The 19,562-nt window shown below is 44.9% G+C and overlaps 1 protein-coding gene across 1 annotated transcript; it reads right to left on the minus strand.

Moving 5' to 3' along the window:
* Nucleotides 1-370: 370 nt before the first annotated feature.
* Nucleotides 371-18,648, minus strand: TMIE (transmembrane inner ear). Its single transcript, XM_064705465.1, has 3 exons — nucleotides 18,516-18,648; nucleotides 4,053-4,202; nucleotides 371-738 (listed from the first exon to the last, which is right to left on the minus strand). The coding sequence occupies exons 1-3, from the start codon at nucleotides 18,646-18,648 to the stop codon at nucleotides 371-373; spliced, it is 651 nt and encodes a 216-aa protein (XP_064561535.1).
* Nucleotides 18,649-19,562: the final 914 nt, after the last annotated feature.

Here is a 19,562-nt window from a genome sequence, read left to right on the forward strand (position 1 = left end):
CTTTCTCCAACCTCTCCAGGAGAAGAAATTCGGGATGAATCCCATTTTCCATCAGTTTGGATCCTCATCCCTGAGCATTCCCTTGTTTATCCAAAGTCCTCATTCCCATTCCAGCTTCCGGTTCGCATCAATCCACATGGAATTCTGGGTAAGGGACTGGATCTTTTTCTGGATTATCCAGCCAAATTCCCAGTTTTCCTTCCCAGAGACCAATCCCGGCAGCTCCATCTCCAAATGGGAAGAAATCCACGCATCCAACAGCATTCCCATCCCACGGGAATATCTGGAAAAGCACATCCTGCTCCAAGTGCTCCTCCCCTGGAAATTTGCTGGAAAATTCCCCTCCCCAAAAAAATTCCAGGATTGTCCTTCACTTCTTCTTTGCTTTGGAATTCCCGCCGGCTTTTCCATCGCTTTTGGCGCCAGCTTCCCCTTCCTTTTCCCCCTTTTTCCCCTGTTTCTTGTCGTTTGTGTCCTTTCCCTTTTCCCCCTTTTCCTTTTCCCCCTTTTCTCCTTTCCCTCCTTTTTCCTCTTTTCCTCCTTTTTCCCCCTTTTCCCCCTTTTCTCCATCTTTTTTTTTGGCTCCGTCCTTCCCTTCCTTTTTGGATTCTTCCTTCTGCTCCTTGTCCCCGTCCTTTTTCTTGGAATCTTTGGATCCATCCTTCTTTCCCTGAGCCTTGTCCACTTTTCCGGACACGGTGGGAACTTCTTCCTCTTTTTTTTCTTCCGCAGCCTGAGCTGTTTCCAAGGGAAAAAAAAAAAAAAAAATTGGAAAAGGAATTGATGTGGATTCAACAACCCAAGGATTGTCAAAATTCCAGCTCCCTGCTAGAAATCTGGGATAAAGGGAAAACATTCATACTGGGGATTTTTCCATCCAACTGATTGCTATTTTGGAATTGTGAAGCAGCAAATCCAAGGATTGATGGATTCCCTTGGAAAAGAGAAGCCAAAGGCAGCCGGGAATCGAAATTCCCTAAATTCCATGGAGAACCATCTCATCCCATAAGGATTAACTGGAAGGACAAGGATTTATTCATGGAATTGGGTTCAGCTCCACAGGGAGGGCTGGGAATTCCCAGTTTCAGGCACTGCTGAAATCCCGGGATTTGTGCAAATTCCCATTGTTCAAATTCCCATTGTTCAACTGGTAATTCTGCATTTTGCTGGTGCAGGACTGAATTTCTCCAAGAAATTCCCAAGTTTCTACAGTGTTGGGATCTGCCTCTTTTCCCATGGATTGAAGCAGCACATCCCAAATTATCGAAACACCATTTTTATGGAATTTTATGGAATTACAGCTCCCAGGGAGACACAGGAAAAGAAGGAAAAAAAAGGCATAGAAAGGTGTTGAGGAAAGAGGAAAAATCCAGGAGTGGAGAAGCAGCAAATCCAAGGATTGATGGATTCCCTTGGAAAGGAGAAGCCACAGGAAGCCGGGAATCAAAATTCCCTAAATTCCTTGGAGAACCATCTCATCCCATAAGGATTAACTGGAAGGACAAGGATTGGGTGGAAGGACAAGGATTTATTCATGGAATTGGGTTCAGCTCCACAGGGAGGGCTGGGAATTCCCAGTTTCGGGCACTGCTGAAATCCCGGGATTTGTGCAAATTCCCATTGTTCAAATTCCCATTGTTCAAATTCCCATTGTTCAACTGGTAATTCTGCATTTTGCTGGTGTAGGATTGAATTTCTCCAAGGAATTCCAAAGTTCCTCCAAGAGTGGGATTTGCCTCTTTTCCCATGGATTGAAGCAGCACATCCCGAATTATGGAAATCCCATTTTAATGGAATTTTATGGAATTACAGCTCCCGGAGAGACACAGGAAAGAAGAAACAAAGGCATAGAAAGGTGTTGAGGAAAGAGGAAAAATCCAGGAATGGAGAAGCAGCAAATCCAAGGATTGATGGATCCCCTTGGAAAAGAGAAGCCACAGGAAGCCGGGAATCGAAATTCCCTAAATTCCTTGGAGAACCATCTCATTCCATAAGGATTAACTGGAAGGACAAGGATTTATTCATGGAATTGGGTTCAGCTCCACAGGGAGGGCTGGGAATTCCCAGTTTCGGGCACTGCTGAAATCCCGGGATTTGTGCAAATTCCCATTGTTCAAATTCCCATTGTTCAAATTCCCATTGTTCAACTGGTAATTCTGCATTTTGCTGGTGTAGGACTGAATTTCTCCAAGGAATTCCTGAATTCCTACAGTGTTGGGATCTGCCTCTTTTCCCATGGATTGAAGCAGCACATCCCAGATTATGGAAATCCCATTTTAATGGAATTTTATGGAATTACAGCTCCCGGAGAGACACAGGAAAAGAAGGAAAAAAAGGCATCAAAAGGTGTTGAGGAAAGAGGAAAAATCCAGGAGTGGAGAAGCAGCAAATCCAAGGATTGATGGATTCCCTTGGAAAGGAGAAGGTACAGGAAGCCGGGAATCGAAATTCCCTAAATTCCATGGAGAACCATCTCATCCTCTTCCTTCAGCACAGGCAGGGAGTGGAGAGGTCTGGATTGGCCAGAGAGAGTGAGGAGATTTTCGGGAGAGCCTATGGAAGCAGGAAAGGAGAGTGAGAGCGGCAGAGGAGAAATATTCCAGCAGGAAAAACCGGGAATGCGGAATTCCGACCACTCCAATGTCGTTCCTGGTATTCCCCAACCCAAGGGAAGGCCCTGAAATGAAATTAATTCCCACTGGGAATTTTCAGCATGGAATTCTCCTTCTAGCTAAGGAGGGTGAGGGATGGAAGTGGGTGGGAAAATGGGATACGGCCTCCGGTTGTCCCAGGAAAAGTTTGGATTGAATATTAAGGAAAAAAAATTCCTGATTGGAAGAGAGATTAAGGATTGGGAAGTGTTGGAATCGCCATCCCTGGAAAAGTTCCAAAAACCAGGAGATGTGGAATTTCACAGGGCTTTTTACTGGGATTTGATGGATTTGAGGAGCTTTTCCAAACTTAATTTGGGAATGAAGGGATGATTCCAACTCAAACTGACGGAAAAATTCCCTCTTATCCAAAGGGTTTTATCCCAAAATCCGGAGTCCACACCGGGAGGGTTGAGCTTGGTGGTGGCACCACGGGAGGGATTTGTGTTCCCAGAATCCCCCCAAAAATTGGGAATTTCCTTTGGGGAAGTCAGAGAGTCCATTGAAGGAATCCCCAAAAAAATGTGGGAATTGCCTCCAGGAATGTCGGTGAGCTCATTGATGGGCTTTGCATTCCCAGAATCCCAGAAAAAGTGGGAATTACATCTGGGAATGTCTCTGAGCTCATTGAGGGAATTTGCACTGCCCCAATCCCACAAAAAATTGGGAATTTTCTCTGGGAACGTTGCCGAGCTCATTGAGGGAATTTGTGCTCCCAGAATCCCAAAAAAAAATGTGGGAATTGCCTCCAGGAATGTCGGTCACTCATTGCGGAATTTTGCATTCCCAGAATTCCAGAAAAAGTGGGAATTACATCTGGGAATGTCTCTGAGCTCATTGAGAGAATTTGCACTGCCCCAATCCCACAAAAAATTGGGAATTATCTCTGGGAATGTTGCTGAACTCATTGAGGGAATTTGCACTGCTACAATAAAAAAAAACCCTGGGAATTACCGCCTGGAATATTGGAGGGCTCATTGAGGAATTTTGCATTCCCAGAATCCCAGAAAAAGTGGGAATTACATCTGGGAATGTCTCTGAGCTCATTGAGAGAATTTGCACTGCCCCAATCCCCCCAAAAATTGTGAATTTTCTCCGGGAACGCTGCCGAGCTCATTGAGGGAATTTGGCTCCCAGAATTCCCAAAGAAAAAGTGGGAATTACCTCCAGGAATATTGGTGAGCTCATTGAGGAATTTTGCATTCCCAGAATTCCAAAAAATGTGGGAATTACATCTGGGAATGTCTCTGAGCTCATTGAGAGAATTTGCCCAGCCCCAATCCCCCAACACCCCCCAACAAAAAAAAAAAAAAAAACAAATTGAGAATTTTCTCCGGGAACGTTGCCGAGCTCATGGAGGGAATTTGGCTCCCAGAATTCCCAGAAAAAATCGGGAATTACCTCCGGGGATCTCGGTGAGCTCTCCCAGGGGCGGCACGCCCTCCAGTTTGTCGGCGTAGGTTTTGGCCGCCTGGCGCTGGGCGTAGCGCGCCTCGATCTCCTTCCGCGTGCGCGGGATCCGGCACTTGAAGATGCAGCACAGGGTGATGACTGGGAACGGGAAACGCGGAAAAATGTGGAATTCTGGGAGGGTTATGGGAATTGGAAATGAGCAATTCTGGGAGGGTTATGGGAATTGGAAATGTGGAATTCTGGGTGACAAATGGGAATGGGAAATGTGGAATTCTGGGGGAGTTACTGGGAGTGGAAAGTGTGGAATTCTGGGTGAGGGATGGGAATGGGAAATGAGCAATTCTGGGTGAGGGATGGGAAATGTGGAATTCTGGAAGAGGAATGGGAATAGGAATGGGAAATGTGGAATTCTGGGTGAGGAATGGGAATAGGAAATGTGGAATTCTGGGTGAGGAATGGGAATGGGAAATGTGGAATTCTGGGTGAGGAATGGGAAATGTGGAATTCTGGGTGAGGGATGGGAATCATGGAATTCTGGGTGAGGAATGGGAAACATGCAATTCTGGAAGAGGGATGGGAAACATGGAATTCTGAGTGAGGGATGGGAATGGGATTAGGAAATGTGGAATTTTGGGAGGGGTATGGGAATGGGAAACATGGAATTCTGAGTGAGGGATGGGAAACGTGGGAAACGTGGAATTCTTGGTGAGAGATCAGAATGGGAAACGTGGAATTCTGGGTGAGGAAAGGGAATGGGAAACACAGAAATCTGGGAGGGTTATGGGAATGGGAAACGTGGAATTCTGGGGGAGTTACTGGGAGTGGAAAGTGTGGAATTCTGGGTGAGGGACTGGGAATGGGAAACGTGGAATTCTGGAAGAGGGATGGGAAATGTGGAATTCTGGGTGAGGAGTGGGAATGGGAGATGTGGAATTTTGGGAGGGTTACAGGAATGGGAAATGTGGAATTCTGGGTGATAACTGGGAATGGGAAACGCAGAATTCTGGGTGAGGGATGGGAAACGTGGAATTTCGGGTGAGTTATTTGGAATGGGAAATGTGGAATTCCGGGTGAGGGGAGGGAATGGGAAACACAGAAATCTGGGAGGGTTATGGGAATGGGAAATGTGGAATTCTGGGGGAGGGATGGGAATGGGATTGGGAAATGTGGAATTTTGGGAGGGTTACAGGAATGGGAAATGTGGAATTCTGGGTGAGGAATGGGAATGGGAAATGTGGAATTCTGGGTGAGGGATGGGAATGGGAAATGTGGAATTCTGGGAGGGTTATGGGAATGGGAAATGTGGAATTCTGGGTGAGGGATGGGAAATGTGGAATTCTGGGGGAGTTATTGGGAATGGGAAATGTGGAATTCTGGGAGGGTTATGGGAATGGGAAATGTGGAATTCTGGGTGAGGGATGGGAATGGGAAATGTGGAATTCTGGGTGAGGAATGGGAAACGCGGAATTCCGGGTGAGGGATGGGAAATGTGGAATTCTGGGTGAGGAATGGGAATGGGATTGGGAAATGTGGAATTTTGGGAGGGTTACAGGAATGGGAAATGTGGAATTCTGGGTGAGGGATGGGAATGGGAAATGTGGAATTCTGGGTGAGGAATGGGAAACGCGGAATTCCGGGTGAGGGATGGGAATGGGAAATGTGGAATTCTGGGTGAGGAATGGGAATGGGAAATGTGGAATTCTGGGTGAGGGATGGGAATGGGATTGGGAAATGTGGAATTTTGGGAGGGTTACAGGAATGGGAAATGTGGAATTCTGGAAGAGGGATGGGAATGGGAGACGTGGAATTCTGGAAGAGGGATGGGAATGGGAAATGTGGAATTCTGGGTGAGGAATGGGAATGGGAAATGTGGAATTCTGGGTGAGGGATGGGAATGGGAATGGGAAACGTGGAATTCTGGGTGAGGGATGGGAAATGTGGAATTCTGGGTGAGGAATGGGAATGGGAAATGTGGAATTCTGGGTGAAGGATTGGGAGGGGGAAATGAGGAATTTTGGGAGGGTTACAGGAATGGGAAACGTGGAATTCTGGGTGAGGAATGGGAATAGGAAATGTGGAATTTTGGCTGAGGATGGGAATGGGAAACGTGGAATTCCAGGTAATGAATGGGAATGGGGAATGTGGAATTCTGGGTGAGGGATGGGAAACGTGGAATTCTAGGTGAGCGATGGTGATGGGAAACGTGGAATTCTGGTGAGGGAAGGGAATGGGAAATGTGGAATTCCGGGTGAGGGGTGGGAAACGTGGAATTCTGGATGAGGGATGGGAATGGGAAATGTGGAATTCTGGGTGAGGGATGGGAAACGTGGAATTCTGGGTGAGGGATGGGAATGGGAATAGGAATGGGAAATGTGGAATTCTGGGTGAGGAATGGGAATGGGAAATGTGGAATTCTGGGTGAGGAATGGGAAACGTGGAATTCTGGAAGAGGGATGGGAATGGGAAATGTGGAATTCTGGGTGAGGAATGGGAATGGGAAATGTGGAATTCTGGGTGAGGGATGGGAATGGGAAATGTGGAATTCTGGGTGAGGGATGGGAATGGGAAACGTGGAATTCTGGGTGAGGAAAGGGAATGGGAAATGTGGAATTCTGGGTGAGGGATGGGAAATGTGGAATTCCGGGTGAGGAATGGGAATGGGAATGGGAAATGTGGAATTCTGGGTGAGGGATGGGAATGGGAATGGGAAATGTGGAATTCTGGGTGAGGAAAGGGAATGGGAAACGTGGAATTCTGGGTGAGGGATGGGGAAGGGAAATGTGGAATTCTGGGTGAGGGATGGGAATGGGAAATGTGGAATTCTGGGCGAGGGATGGGAAATGTGGAATTCTGGGTGGGGAATGGGAAATGTGGAATTCTGGGAGAGGGATGGGGAAGGGAAATGTGGAATTCTGGGTGAGGAAAGGGAATGGGATTAGCAAATGTGGAATTTTGGGAGGGTTACAGGAATGGGAAACGTGGAATTCTGGGGGAGGGACGGGGAATGGGAAAAGTGGAATTCCGGGTGAGGGATGGGAATGGGAAACGTGGAATTCTGGGTGAGGAATGGGAATGGGAAATGTGGAATTCTGGGTGAGGGATGGGAATGGGAAACGCGGAATTCCGGGTGAGGGATGGGAAAGGGAAATGTGGAATTCTGGGTGAGGAATGGGAAATGTGGAATTCTGGGTGAGGAATGGGAAATGTGGAATTCCGGGTGAGGGATGGGAAATGATGAATTCTGGTGAGGGATGGGAATGGGAAATGTGGAATTTTGGGAGGGTTACAGGAATGGGAAATGTGGAATTCTGGGTGACAAATGGGAATGGGAATCATGGAATTCTGGGTGAGGAATGGGATGGGAAATGTGGAATTCTGGGTGAGGAATGGGAAATGTGGAATTCTGGAAGAGGGATGGGAAACGTGGAATTCTGGGTGAGGGATGGGAAAGGGAAATGTGGAATTCTGGGTGAGGAAAGGGAATGGGAAATGTGGAATTCCGGGTGAGGGATGGGAATGGGAAATGTGGAATTCTGGGTGAGGGACTGGGAAAGGGAAATGTGGAATTCTGGGTGAGGAATGGGAAACGCGGAATTCCAGGTGAGGAATGGGAAATGTGGAATTCTGGGTGAGGGATGGGAATGGGAAATGTGGAATTCTGGGTGAGGGATGGGAAATGTGGAAATCTGGGTGAGGAATGGGATTAGGAAATGTGGAATTTTGGGAGGGTTACAGGAATGGGAAATGTGGAATTCTGGGTGAGGGCCTGGGAATGGGAAACATGGAATTCTAGGTGAGTTGTTTTTAATGGGAAAAGAGGAATTGTAGGGGAGTTCCTGGGAATGGATAGGGAGAAACGAGGAATTAACTGGGAATTGGAGTGGGAAATGAGGAAATCTGTGTGAGAGACTACATGGGAAACATGGAATTTTGGGTGAGGGACTGGGAATGGGAAACATGGAATTCTGGGTGAGCTATTGGGAATGGGAAACACAGGAATCTGAGGGAATTACTGGGAATGGACAGGGAGAAAGGAGGATTTAACTGGGAATGGAGAGAGAAATGAGGAATTCTGAGGGAGTTATTGGGAATGGCAGAGGGAAATGAGGAATTTTGGGTCAGTTATTGGAAATGGGAGAGGGAAATGAGGAAATTCTAGAAATGGGAGAGGGGATCAAGGATTTGGATTTTTCTCTGGGAATGGGAATGGGAAACAAGGAATTCAGGGGATAACTGGGAATGGCAATGGGAAAAAGGAAATTCTGGCTGAGTTTCTGGGAATGGAGAGGGAGAAACGAGAATTTAGCTGGGAATGGAAGAGGGAAACATGGAATTCTGGGGGAGTTATTTGGGAATGGAAAACATGGAATTCTGGCTGAGTTATTGGGAATGGGAAATGTGGAATTCTGGGGGAGTTCCTGGGAATGGGAAATGTGGAATTCTGTGTGAGTTATTGGGAATGGGAAATGTGAGAATCTGAGGGAATTACTGGGAATGGAGAGGGAGAAACGAGGATTTAACTGGGATTGGGAGTGGGAAATGTGGAATTCTGTGTGAGTTCCTTGGAATGGAAAAGTTGGAATTCTGGGGGAGTTATTGGAAAAAGGAGAGGGAAATGTGGAATTCTGTGTGAGTTCCTTGGAATGGAAAAGTTGGAATTCTGAGGGAGTTATTGGGAATGGGAAATGTGGAATTCTGGGGGAGTTATTTGGAATGGGAAACACGGGAATCTGAGGGATTTACTGGGAATGGAGAGAGAGAAACGAGGATTTATCTGGGAATGGGAGTGGGAAAAGTGGAATTCTGGGAGAGTTATTTGGGAATGGAAAACGTGGAATTCTGGTGGAGTTATTTGGAATGGGAAATGTGGAATTCCGGGTGAGTTTCTGGGAATGGAGAGGGAGAAAGGAGGATTTAACTGGGAATGGGAAATGTGGAATTCTGGCTGAGTTATTGGGAATGGGAAATGTGGAATTCTGGGTGAGTTACTGGGAATGGCAGAGGGAAATGTGGAATTCTGAGGGAATTATTTGGAATGGGAAATGTGGAATTCTGGGGGAGTTATTGGGAATGGGAAACACGGGAATCTGAGGGATTTACTGGGAATGGAGAGGGAGAAAGGAGGATTTAACTGGGAATGGGAGTGGGAAATGTGGAATTCTGGGTGAGTTCCTTGAGAATGGAAAACATGGAATTCTGTGTGAGTTATTGGGAATGGGAGAGGGAAATGAGAGTCTGGAAATGAGAGGGAAATGAGTTCCTGGGAATGGACAGAGAGAAAGGAGGATTTAACTGGGAATGGGAGAGGGAAATGTGGAATTCTGGGGGAGTTATTGGGAATGGGAAATGAGGAATTCTGAGGGAGTTATTGGGAATGGGAGAGGGAAATGAGGAATTTTGGGGGAGGCTCTAGAAATGGGAGAGGGGATCAAGGATTTGCATTTTTCTCTGGGAATGGGAGTGGGAAACAAGGAATTCTGGGGAGAACTGGGAATGGGAGTGGGAAATGCAGAATTCCGGGTGAGTTTCTGGGAATGGAGAGGGAGAAACGAGGATTTAACTGGGAATGGGAGAGGGAAACGTGGAATTCTGGGGGAGTTATTTGGGAATGGAGAACATGGAATTCTGGTGGAGTTATTGGGAATGGGAAATGTGGAAATCTGTGTGAGGTATTGGGAATGGGAAACACGGGAACCTGAGGGAATTACTGGGAATAGGAGTGGGAAATGTGGAATTCTGGGGGAGTTATTTGGGAATGGAAAACATGGAATTCTGGTGGAGTTATTGGGAATGGGAAATGTGGAAATCTGGGGGAGTTATTTGGGAATGGAAAACACGGGAATCTGAGGGATTTACTGGGAATGGAAGAGAGAAAGGAGGATTTAACTGGGAATGGGAGTGGGAAATGTGGAATTCTGGGGGAGTTCCTGGGAATGGAAAACATGGAATTCTGTGTGAGTTATTGGGAATGGGAAATGTGGAATTCTGGGTGAGTTATTGGGAATGGGAAACACGGGAATCTGAGGGATTTACTGGGAATGGAGAGGGAGAAAGGAGGATTTAACTGGGAATGGGAGTGGGAAATGTGGAATTCTGGGGGAGTTCCTTGGAATGGAAAACATGGAATTCTGGTGGAGTTATTGGGAATGGGAAATGTGGAAATCTGTGTGAGTTATTGGGAATGGGAAACACGGGAATCTGAGGGAATTACTGGGAATGGAGAGGGAGAAAGGAGGATTTAACTGGGAATGGGAAATGTGGGAAATGTGGAATTCTGGGGGAGTTCTTTGGAATGGAAAACATGGAATTCTGGTGGAGTTATTGGAAAAAGGAGAGGGAAATGTGGAATTCTGGGGGAGTTCCTGGGAATGGGAGAGGAAAATGAGAGTCTGGAAATGAGAGGGAAATGAGTTCCTGGGAATGGAAGAGAGAAAGGAGGATTTAACTGGGAATGGGAGAGGGAAATGTGGAATTCTGGGTCAGTTATTGGGAATGGCAGAGGGAAATGAGGAATTCTGAGGGAATTATTTGGAATGGGAAATGTGGAATTCTGGGGGAGTTATTGGGAATGGGAGAGGGAAATGAGGAATTTTGGGGGAGGCTCTAGAAATGGGAGAGGGGATCAAGGATTTGCATTTTTCTCTGGGAATGGGAGTGGGAAACAAGGAATTCTGGGGAGAACTGGGAACGGGAGTGGGAAATGCAGAATTCCGGGTGAGTTTCTGGGAATGGAGAGGGAGAAACGAGGATTTAACTGGGAATAGGAGTGGGAAATGTGGAATTCTGTGGGAGTTCCTTGGAATGGAAAACGTGGAATTCTGGTGGAGTTATTTGGAATGGGAAATGTGGAATTCTGGGTGAGTTATAGGGAATGGGAAACACGGGAATCCAAGGGATTTACTGGGAATGGAGAGGGAGAAAGGAGGATGTAACTGGGAATGGGAGTGGGAAATGTGGAATTTCCTGGGAATGGAAAACATGGAATTCTGGCTGAGTTATTGGGAATGGGAAATGTGGAAATCTGGGTGAGGTATTGGGAATGGGAAACACGGGAACCTGAGGGAATTACTGGGAATGGAGAGGGAGAAAGGAGGATTTAACTGGGAATGGGAGTGGGAAATGTGGAATTCTGGGGGAGTTATTTGGGAATGGAAAACATGGAATTCTGGTGGAGTTATTGGGAATGGGAAATGTGGAATTCTGAGGGAGTTATTTGGAAAAGGAGAGGGAAATGTGGAATTCTGGGGGAGTTCCTGGGAATGGGAAATGAGGATTTGGGGGTTGGATCCCGGGAATGGGAGCAGGAAACGCGGGAATCTGGGGAATGACTGGAAATGGGAAACCTGGAATTTGGAAATTCCCTCGTTTTTTATGGGATGGCGCCACCTTGTGGGAACTGCTGGGAGCTGGAATCCACACTCGGATCAGACTTCTGGAATTTTTGGGTTTATTTAATTTTAATTAATGTTTTTAATTGTATTAATGAATTTTAATTCATTTTATTAATGTTAATATTAACTTCAATATAAACGTATTTATTGGATATTTAATAAGCTGGTATTAATATTAATAAACCAATTAATACAAATATATTATTAATTATAATGTTATAGAAATTATTATTCATAAATAATTTTTTTGGGTTTATTTAATTTTAATTAATGTTTTTAATTTTATTAATGAATTTTAATTCATTTTATTAATGTTAATATTAACGTCAATATAAACGTATTTATTGGATATTTAATAAGCTAGTATTAATATTAATAAAACAATTAATACAAATATATTATTAATTATAATGTTATAGAAATTATTATTCATAAACTTAAAACATGTGTTAAATATTAATATATTATTCCATAAATATAATATAATATATATTTATTTCCATTTTATTTCCCTATTTATTGTAATAACAGTGAAAATAAAGCTATTAATGACAACCATAATTACAATCAACTTATTATTATTTATAACATAGAAATAGATTATTTCATGAATAAATTTTATTTACTATAGGACTTAATAATTTAAAATTGTTGTTTAAAATTAATAGGTCATTAATAAAGTAATACAATAATATTAATTATATTATATTACAATCCAATTACCTTTAAAGCATAATTCCTGTATTTCTATTTTATTTAGATTTATATTTAGTTTTTGTTTTGGTTTTACAATTATTTCCATTTTTAACTATATTTTATATTTAATATAGTTAATATATATTAATAATTTAATATATTACATTTTGAATTTTCTAATGTTACATTTTTGTATTTATTTCTATTGCTTAATTTCCCATTTTGTGTCTAATTTAATTTTTTACTTTTCCATTTATTTCTATTGTTTAATATCCTATTTTCCCATTTCATTCCGTGTAATGGAATTTAACATATTCATTAATTTATATTTAATTATATTTTATTTTAAATTTTTCTATTTTTATTTTATTATATTTTATTTTTATTTATTTTATTATATTTTATTTTTATTTATTTTATTATATTTCATTTTTATTTTTTAATTCTATACTTTAATATTTTTTGCTATTTTTAATCCCCTATTTTTATGTTTATTTTTATTTTTAATTCTCTGCTTTTCCACTTCACTCCCTTTCCCAATTCCCGGTTTTCCATGGATTTTCTCCATCCCAAATCCCGTTCCCAGCAGGGATGGGAGTGGAGCTTGGCCCATTCCTGCTCTGCATTCCCACTGGGAAATCCCTCCGGAATTCCAGCATTCCCGAATTCCAGACACCCGGAGGGAATCCAGGAAATTTTGGGATCGCTCCCAGGGAAGGAATTCCAGGTAGGAATCTCCAGTTTGGAGCTGGAGATTCTGAATTCCAGGACCCCTGAAGGAAATCCTGGAATTCTGAATTCCAGGACCCCTGAAGGGAATCCAGGAAATTTTGGGATCGCTCCCAGAGAAGGAATTCCAGGTAGGAATCTCCAGTTTGGATTCCCTCTGGAATTCTCAATTCCATCCCACAGAAATTCCCCTTGAAATCCTTAGGAATTCCAACAACCAGCTGGGAATTCCCAAACTCCTGGGCAACTGAAGGGAATTTTGGGATCACTTCTAGGGATGGAATTTTTTTTGGGGGAAGAGATTCCAGCTGGGAATCTCCAGTTTGGAGCTGGGAAATCCCTCAGGAATTCTCAATTCCAGCCCAGAGGAATTCCTGAATTCCCAGACACCTGACAGGAATCGGGGAAGCTCCAAGATCACTCCCAGGGAAGGAATTCCCTTGGGAAGAGATTCCAGCTGGGAATCTCCAGTTTGGATTCCCTCAGGAATTCTCAATTCCATCCCACAGAAATTCCCCTTGAATTCCCAGACACCTGAAAGAAATCCTTGGGAATTCCAACAACCAGCTGGGAATTCCAACCCAGAGGAATTCCCAAACTCCTGGACACCTGAAAGGAATCCAGGAAATTTTGGGATCACTCCCAGGGATGGAATTTTCTTGGGAAGAGATTCCAGCTGGGAATCTCCAGTTTGGAGCTGGGAAATCCCTCAGGAATTCTCAATTCTATCCCACAGGAATCCTCCGTGAATTCCTGAATTCCTGGAAAACTGAAAGGAATCCAGGAAATTCTGGGATCACTCCCAGGGATGGAATTCCAGGTAGGAATCTCCAGTTTGGAGCTGGGAAATCCCTCAGGAATTCTCAATTCCAGCCCAGAGGAATTCCTGAATTCCAGGACCCCTGAAGGGAATCCAGGAAATTTTGGGATCGCTCCCAGGGAAAGAATTCCCTTGGAAAGGGAATCTCCAGTTTGGATTCCCTCTGGAATTCTCAATTCCATCCCACAGAAATTCTCCTTGAATTCCCAGACACCTGAAAGAAATCCTTGGGAATTCCAACAACCAGCTGGGAATTCCAGCCCAGAGGAATTCCCAAACTCCTGGACAACTGAAGGGAATCCAGGAAATTTTGGGATCACTCTCAGGGATGGAATTTTCTTGGGAAATGATTCCAGGTAGGAATCTCCAGTTTGGAGCTGGGAAATCCCTCAGGAATTCTCAATTCTATCCCACAGGAATCCTCCGTGAATTCCTGAATTCCTGGAAAACTGAAAGGAATCCAGGAAATTCTGGGATCACTCCCAGGGAAGGAATTCCAGGTAGGAATCTCCAGTTTGGAGCTGGGAAATCCCTCCGGAATTCTCAATTCCAGCCCAGAGGAATTCCTGAATTCCAGGACCCCTGAAGGGAATCCAGGAAATTTTGGGATCACTCCCAGGGAAAGAATTCCCTTGGAAAGGGAATCTCCAGTTTGGATTCCCTCTGGAATTCTCAATTCCATCCCACAGAAATTCTCCTTGAAATCCTTGGGAATTCCAACAACCAGCTGGGAATTCCAACCCAGAGGAATTCCCAAACTCCTGGGCAACTGAAGGGAATTTTGGGATCACTTCTAGGGATGGAATTTTTTTTGGGAAGAGATTCCAGCTGGGAATCTCCAGTTTGGATTCCCTCTGGAATTCTCAATTCCATCCCACAGAAATTCTCCTTGAATTCCCAGACACCTGAAAGAAATCCTTGGGAATTCCAACAACCAGATTGGAATTCCAACAACCAGCTGGGAATTCCCAAACTCCTGGACAACTGAAGGGAATTTTGGGATCACTTCTAGGGATGGAATTTTTTTTGGGAAGAGATTCCAGCTGGGAATCTCCAGTTTGGAGCTGGGAAATCCCTCAGGAATTCTCAATTCTATCCCACAGGAATCCTCCGTGAATTCCTGAATTCCTGGAAAACTGAAAGGAATCCAGGAAATTTTGGGATCACTCCCAGGGATGGAATTACAGGTAGGAATCTCCAGTTTAGAGCTGGGAAATCCCTCAGGAATTCTCAATTCCAGCCCAGAGGAATTCCTGAATTCCCAGACTCCTGACAGGAATCGGGGAAGCTCCAAGATCACTCCCAGGGAAGGAATTCCCTTGGGAAGAGATTCCAGCTGGGAATCTCCAGTTTGGATTCCCTCTGGAATTCTCAATTCCATCCCACAGAAATTCTCCTTGAATTCCCAGACACCTGAAAGAAATCCTTGGGAATTCCAACAACCAGCTGGGAATTCCAACCCAGAGGAATTCCCAAACTCCTGGACACCTGAAAGGAATCCAGGAAATTTTGGGATCACTCCCAGGGATGGAATTTTCTTGGGAAACGATTCCAGCTGGGAATCTCCAGTTTAGAGCTGGGAAATCCCTCAGGAATTCTCAATTCTATCCCACAGGAATCCTCTGTGAATTCCTGGAAACCTGAAAGGAATCCAGGAAATTCTGGGATCACTCCCAGGGAAGGAATTCCAGGTAGGAATCTCCAGTTTGGAGCTGGGAAATCCCTCAGGAATTCTGAATTCCAGGACCCCTGAAGGGAATCCAGGAAATTTTGGGATCGCTCCCAGGGAAAGAATTCCCTTGGAAAGGGAATCTTCAGTTTGGATTCCCTCAGGAATTCTCAATTCCATCCCACAGAAATTCTCCTTGAATTCCCAGACACCTGAAAGAAATCCTTGGGAATTCCAACAACCAGCTGGGAATTCCAACCCAGAGGAATTCCCAAACTCCTGGGCAACTGAAGGGAATTTTGGGATCACTTCTAGGGATGGAATTTTTTTTGGGAAGAGATTCCAGCTGGGAATCTCCAGTTTGGAGCTGGGAAATCCCACAGGAATCCTCCGTGAATTCCTGAATTCCTGGAAAACTGAAAGGAATCCAGGAAATTTTGGGATCACTCCCAGGGATGGAATTTTCTTGGGAAATGATTCCAGCTGGGAATCTCCAGTTTAGAGCTGGGAAATCCCTCTGGAATTCTCACACTCAGTGGGGAATTCCAGCCCAGAGGAAATCCTGAATTCCCGGACACCTGAAGGGAATCCATGAATCCCAACCTGAATCATTCCATGATTCCCAACCTGTAGAATTCCAGGAATCCCAACTCAAATCATTCCATGATTCCCAATGCATTCCATGATTCCCAACCCAAAGAATTCCATGATTCCCAAACTGGAGCATTCCACAAATCCCAACCTAACACATCCCATGGTTCCTAATCCGAAGCATTCCAAGATTCCCAACCCAAGGAATTCCAGGATTTCCAACTCAAATCCTTCCATGATTCCCAATATGAGGCATTCCATGATTCCCAACCCCCAGCATTCCATAATTCCCAACCCGATAGAATTCCAGGAATCCCAACCTGAATCATTCCAAGGTTCCCAACCTAAAGAATCCCAGGATTCCCAACTCAAATCATTCCATGATTCCCAATGCATTCCATGATTCCCAACCCAAAGAATTCCATGATTCCCAAACTGGAGCATTCCACAAATCCCAACCTAACACATTCCATGATTCCCAACCCAAAGCATTCCAGGATTCCCAACCCAAAGCATTCCAGGATTCCCAACCTGAGGCATTCCATGATTCCCAAACTAAAGCATTCCATGATTCCCAACCCCCAGCATTCCATAATTCCCAACCTAAAGAATCCCAGGATTCCCAACTCAAATCATTCCATGATTCCCAATGCATTCCATGATTCCCAACCCAAAGAATTCCATAATTCCCAACCTGAATCATTCCACGAATCCCAACCCAAGGAATCCCAGGATTCCCAACCTGAATCGTTCCATGATTCCCAACCCACAGAATTCCATTATTCCCAACCCCCAGCATTCCATTATTCCCAACCCACAGAATTCCAGGAATCCCAACCCGAATCATTCCGAGTTTCCCAACATAAAGAATCCCAGGATTCCCAACTCCCAGCATTCCATGATTCCCAACCCATAGAATTCCATAATTCCCAACTTGAATCATTCCACAAATCCCAACCCAAAGAATCCCAGGATTTCCAACTCAAATCATTGCATGATTCCCAATCCAAAGAATCCCACGCTTCCTAACCCAACGCATTCCAGGATTTCCAGCCCAAGGAATTCCATGATTCCCAAACCAAATCATTCCATGAACCCCAACCTGAATCATTCCATGATTCCTAATCCGAAGAATTCCACGATTCCTAACCCAACGCATTCCAGGATTTCCAACTTGAATCATTCCATGATTCCCAAACTAAAGCATTCCATGATTCCCAACCCACAGAATTCCAGGAATCCCAACCTGAATCATTCCAAGGTTCCCAACCTAAAGAACCCCAGGATTCCCAACTCAAATCATTCCATGATTCCCAATGCATTCCAGGATTCCCAACCCAAAGAATTCCATGGATCCCAACCTGAATCATTCCAGGATTCCCAGCCCAAGGAATTCCATCATTCCCAACCCAAAGAATTCCACAATTTCCAACACAGACCGTTCCATGATTCTCAACCCAATGCATTCCAAAATTAAGCATTCCAGGATTCCCAACCCAAGGAATTCCATGGATCCCAACCTGAATCATTCCACGAGTGCCAACCCAACGCATCCCAGGATTTCCAACCCGAATCATTCCATGATTCCCAACCCAAAGCATTCCATGATTCCCAACCCAAGGAATTCCATGATTCCCAACCCATACAATTCTATGAATCCCAACATGAATCATTCCATGATTCCCAACCCAAAGAATTCCAGGATTCCCAACCTGAATCATTCCATGATTCCCAACCCAAAGAATTCCACGATTCCTAACCCAAAGCATTCCAGGATTCCCAACCCAAAGCATTCCAGGATTCCCAACCCGAATCATTCCACGATTCCCAACACAGACCGTTCCATGATTCCGAACCCAATGCATTCCCAAAATGAAGCATTCCATGATTCCCAACCCACAGAATTCCATAATTCCCAACCTGAATCATTCCACGAATCCCAACCCAATGCATCCCAGGATTTCCAACTTGAATCATTCCATGGTTCCCAACCCAAAGAATTCCATGATTCCTAACCCAAAACATTCCAGGATTCCCAACCCAAGGAATTCCATGATTCCCAACCCAAGGAATTCCATGAATCCCAACCTGAATCATTCCATGATTCCTAATCTGAAGCATTCCAGGATTCCCAACCCAAGGAATTCCAGGATTTCCAACCAGAATCATTCCACAATTCCCAACCCAAAGAATTCCAGGATTCCCAACCCAAAGAATTCCATGATTCCCAACCTGAATCATTCCATGATTCCCAACCCAAAGAATTCCACGATTCCTAACCCAAAGCATTCCAGGATTCCCAATGCATTCCAGGATTCCCAACCCAAACCATTCCACGATTCCCAACCCCCAGCATCCCACAGCCCGCGCCTCCATCCCGGATTTTGTCAGGAATGCGGCGCCGGAGCCGATCCCCCATCCCTGGAACACCTCCGGGACCAACCCCCGGCCATTCCCAGCACGGAATCCCTTCCTTGCGCATTCCCGGGATTCCAGCGCTCTCCCGGGGGAGTTTTCCGGAGTGAAATTCCCGGGAATTCCGGAGGGGGACTCACTGATGGAGAGGACGAAGAGGGCGAAGATTCCGACCACCTGCCACAGGCGCAGCCCCCAGATCACCACGGTCTCCGACGTCACCGGGTCCGGCTTCTGCTTGGGAGGCGCCGTGGTGGCCTGGGAAAAAAACATGGAAAATCCAGCAGGAAAAACAGGGAAAAACACAGGGAAAATCCAGCAGGAAAATCCGGCAGGAAAAACAGGGAAAAACAGGGAAAAACAGGGAAAAACAGGGAAAAAAACATGGAAAATCCAGCAGGAAAAACAGGGAAAAACACAGGGAAAAACACAGGGAAAAACAGGGAAAAACAGGGAAAAACACAGGGAAAATCCAGCAGGAAAATCCGGCAGGAAAAACAGGGAAAAACAGGGAAAAACACAGGGAAAAACACAGGGAAAAACACAGGGAAAAAAACATGGAAAATCCAGCAGGAAAAACAGGGAAAAACCAGCGGGAAAATCCAGCAGGAAAAACCGGCAGGAAAAACCGGCGGGAAAATCCGGCGGGAAAATCCGGCGGGAAAAACCAGCGGGAAAAACTGGCGGGAAAATCCGGCGGGAAAAAAACCCGGGGGGAAAATCCGGCAAGAAAATCCGGGAGGAAAAACAGGGGAAAAAACCAAGGGAAATCCGCAGGAAAATCCACGGGAAACCCGGGGGAAAAAAAAACCCCGGGAAAAAACCACGGGGGAAAAACAGCAGGAAAAAAGGGAAAAACACAGGGAAATCCCGCAAAAATCCCGGGGGAAAAACCCGGAAAAACAGGAAAAACAGGGAAAAAAAAAAAGGAAATCCCCGGAAAAAAAAGGGAAAAACAGGAAAAACACGGGGAAAAAACAGGGAAAAACCCGCAGGAAAACCAGAGGAAAAACCAAGGAAAATCCCCAGGAAAATCCGGGAGGGAAAAACCGGGAGGAAAAAAGGGGGAAAAAAACAGGGGAAAAACACAGGGGAAAAAAAAAGGGAAAAAAAAAGGGGAAAATCCGAGGAAAAACAGGGAAAAACAGGGGAAAACACAGGGGGAAAAACCAGCGGGAAAATCCAGC

This window comes from Zonotrichia leucophrys, chromosome 2, assembly GCF_028769735.1.
Source record: "Zonotrichia leucophrys gambelii isolate GWCS_2022_RI chromosome 2, RI_Zleu_2.0, whole genome shotgun sequence".
Lineage (NCBI taxonomy): Eukaryota > Metazoa > Chordata > Aves > Passeriformes > Passerellidae > Zonotrichia > Zonotrichia leucophrys.

Excerpts from the sequence above, each read along its gene's own strand:
- TMIE (XM_064705465.1), bottom strand. The coding sequence starts at position 18,648 with ATGTTTTTTTCCCAGGCCACCACGGCGCCTCCCAAGCAGAAGCCGGAC. Across the intron at positions 4,203-18,515 it reads CCTCTTCGTCCTCTCCATCA|TCATCACCCTGTGCTGCATC; the intron begins GTGAGTCCCCCT and ends TCCCGTTCCCAG. Across the intron at positions 739-4,052 it reads GCTCACCGAGATCCCCGGAG|CTCAGGCTGCGGAAGAAAAA; the intron begins GTAATTCCCGAT and ends CCTTGGAAACAG.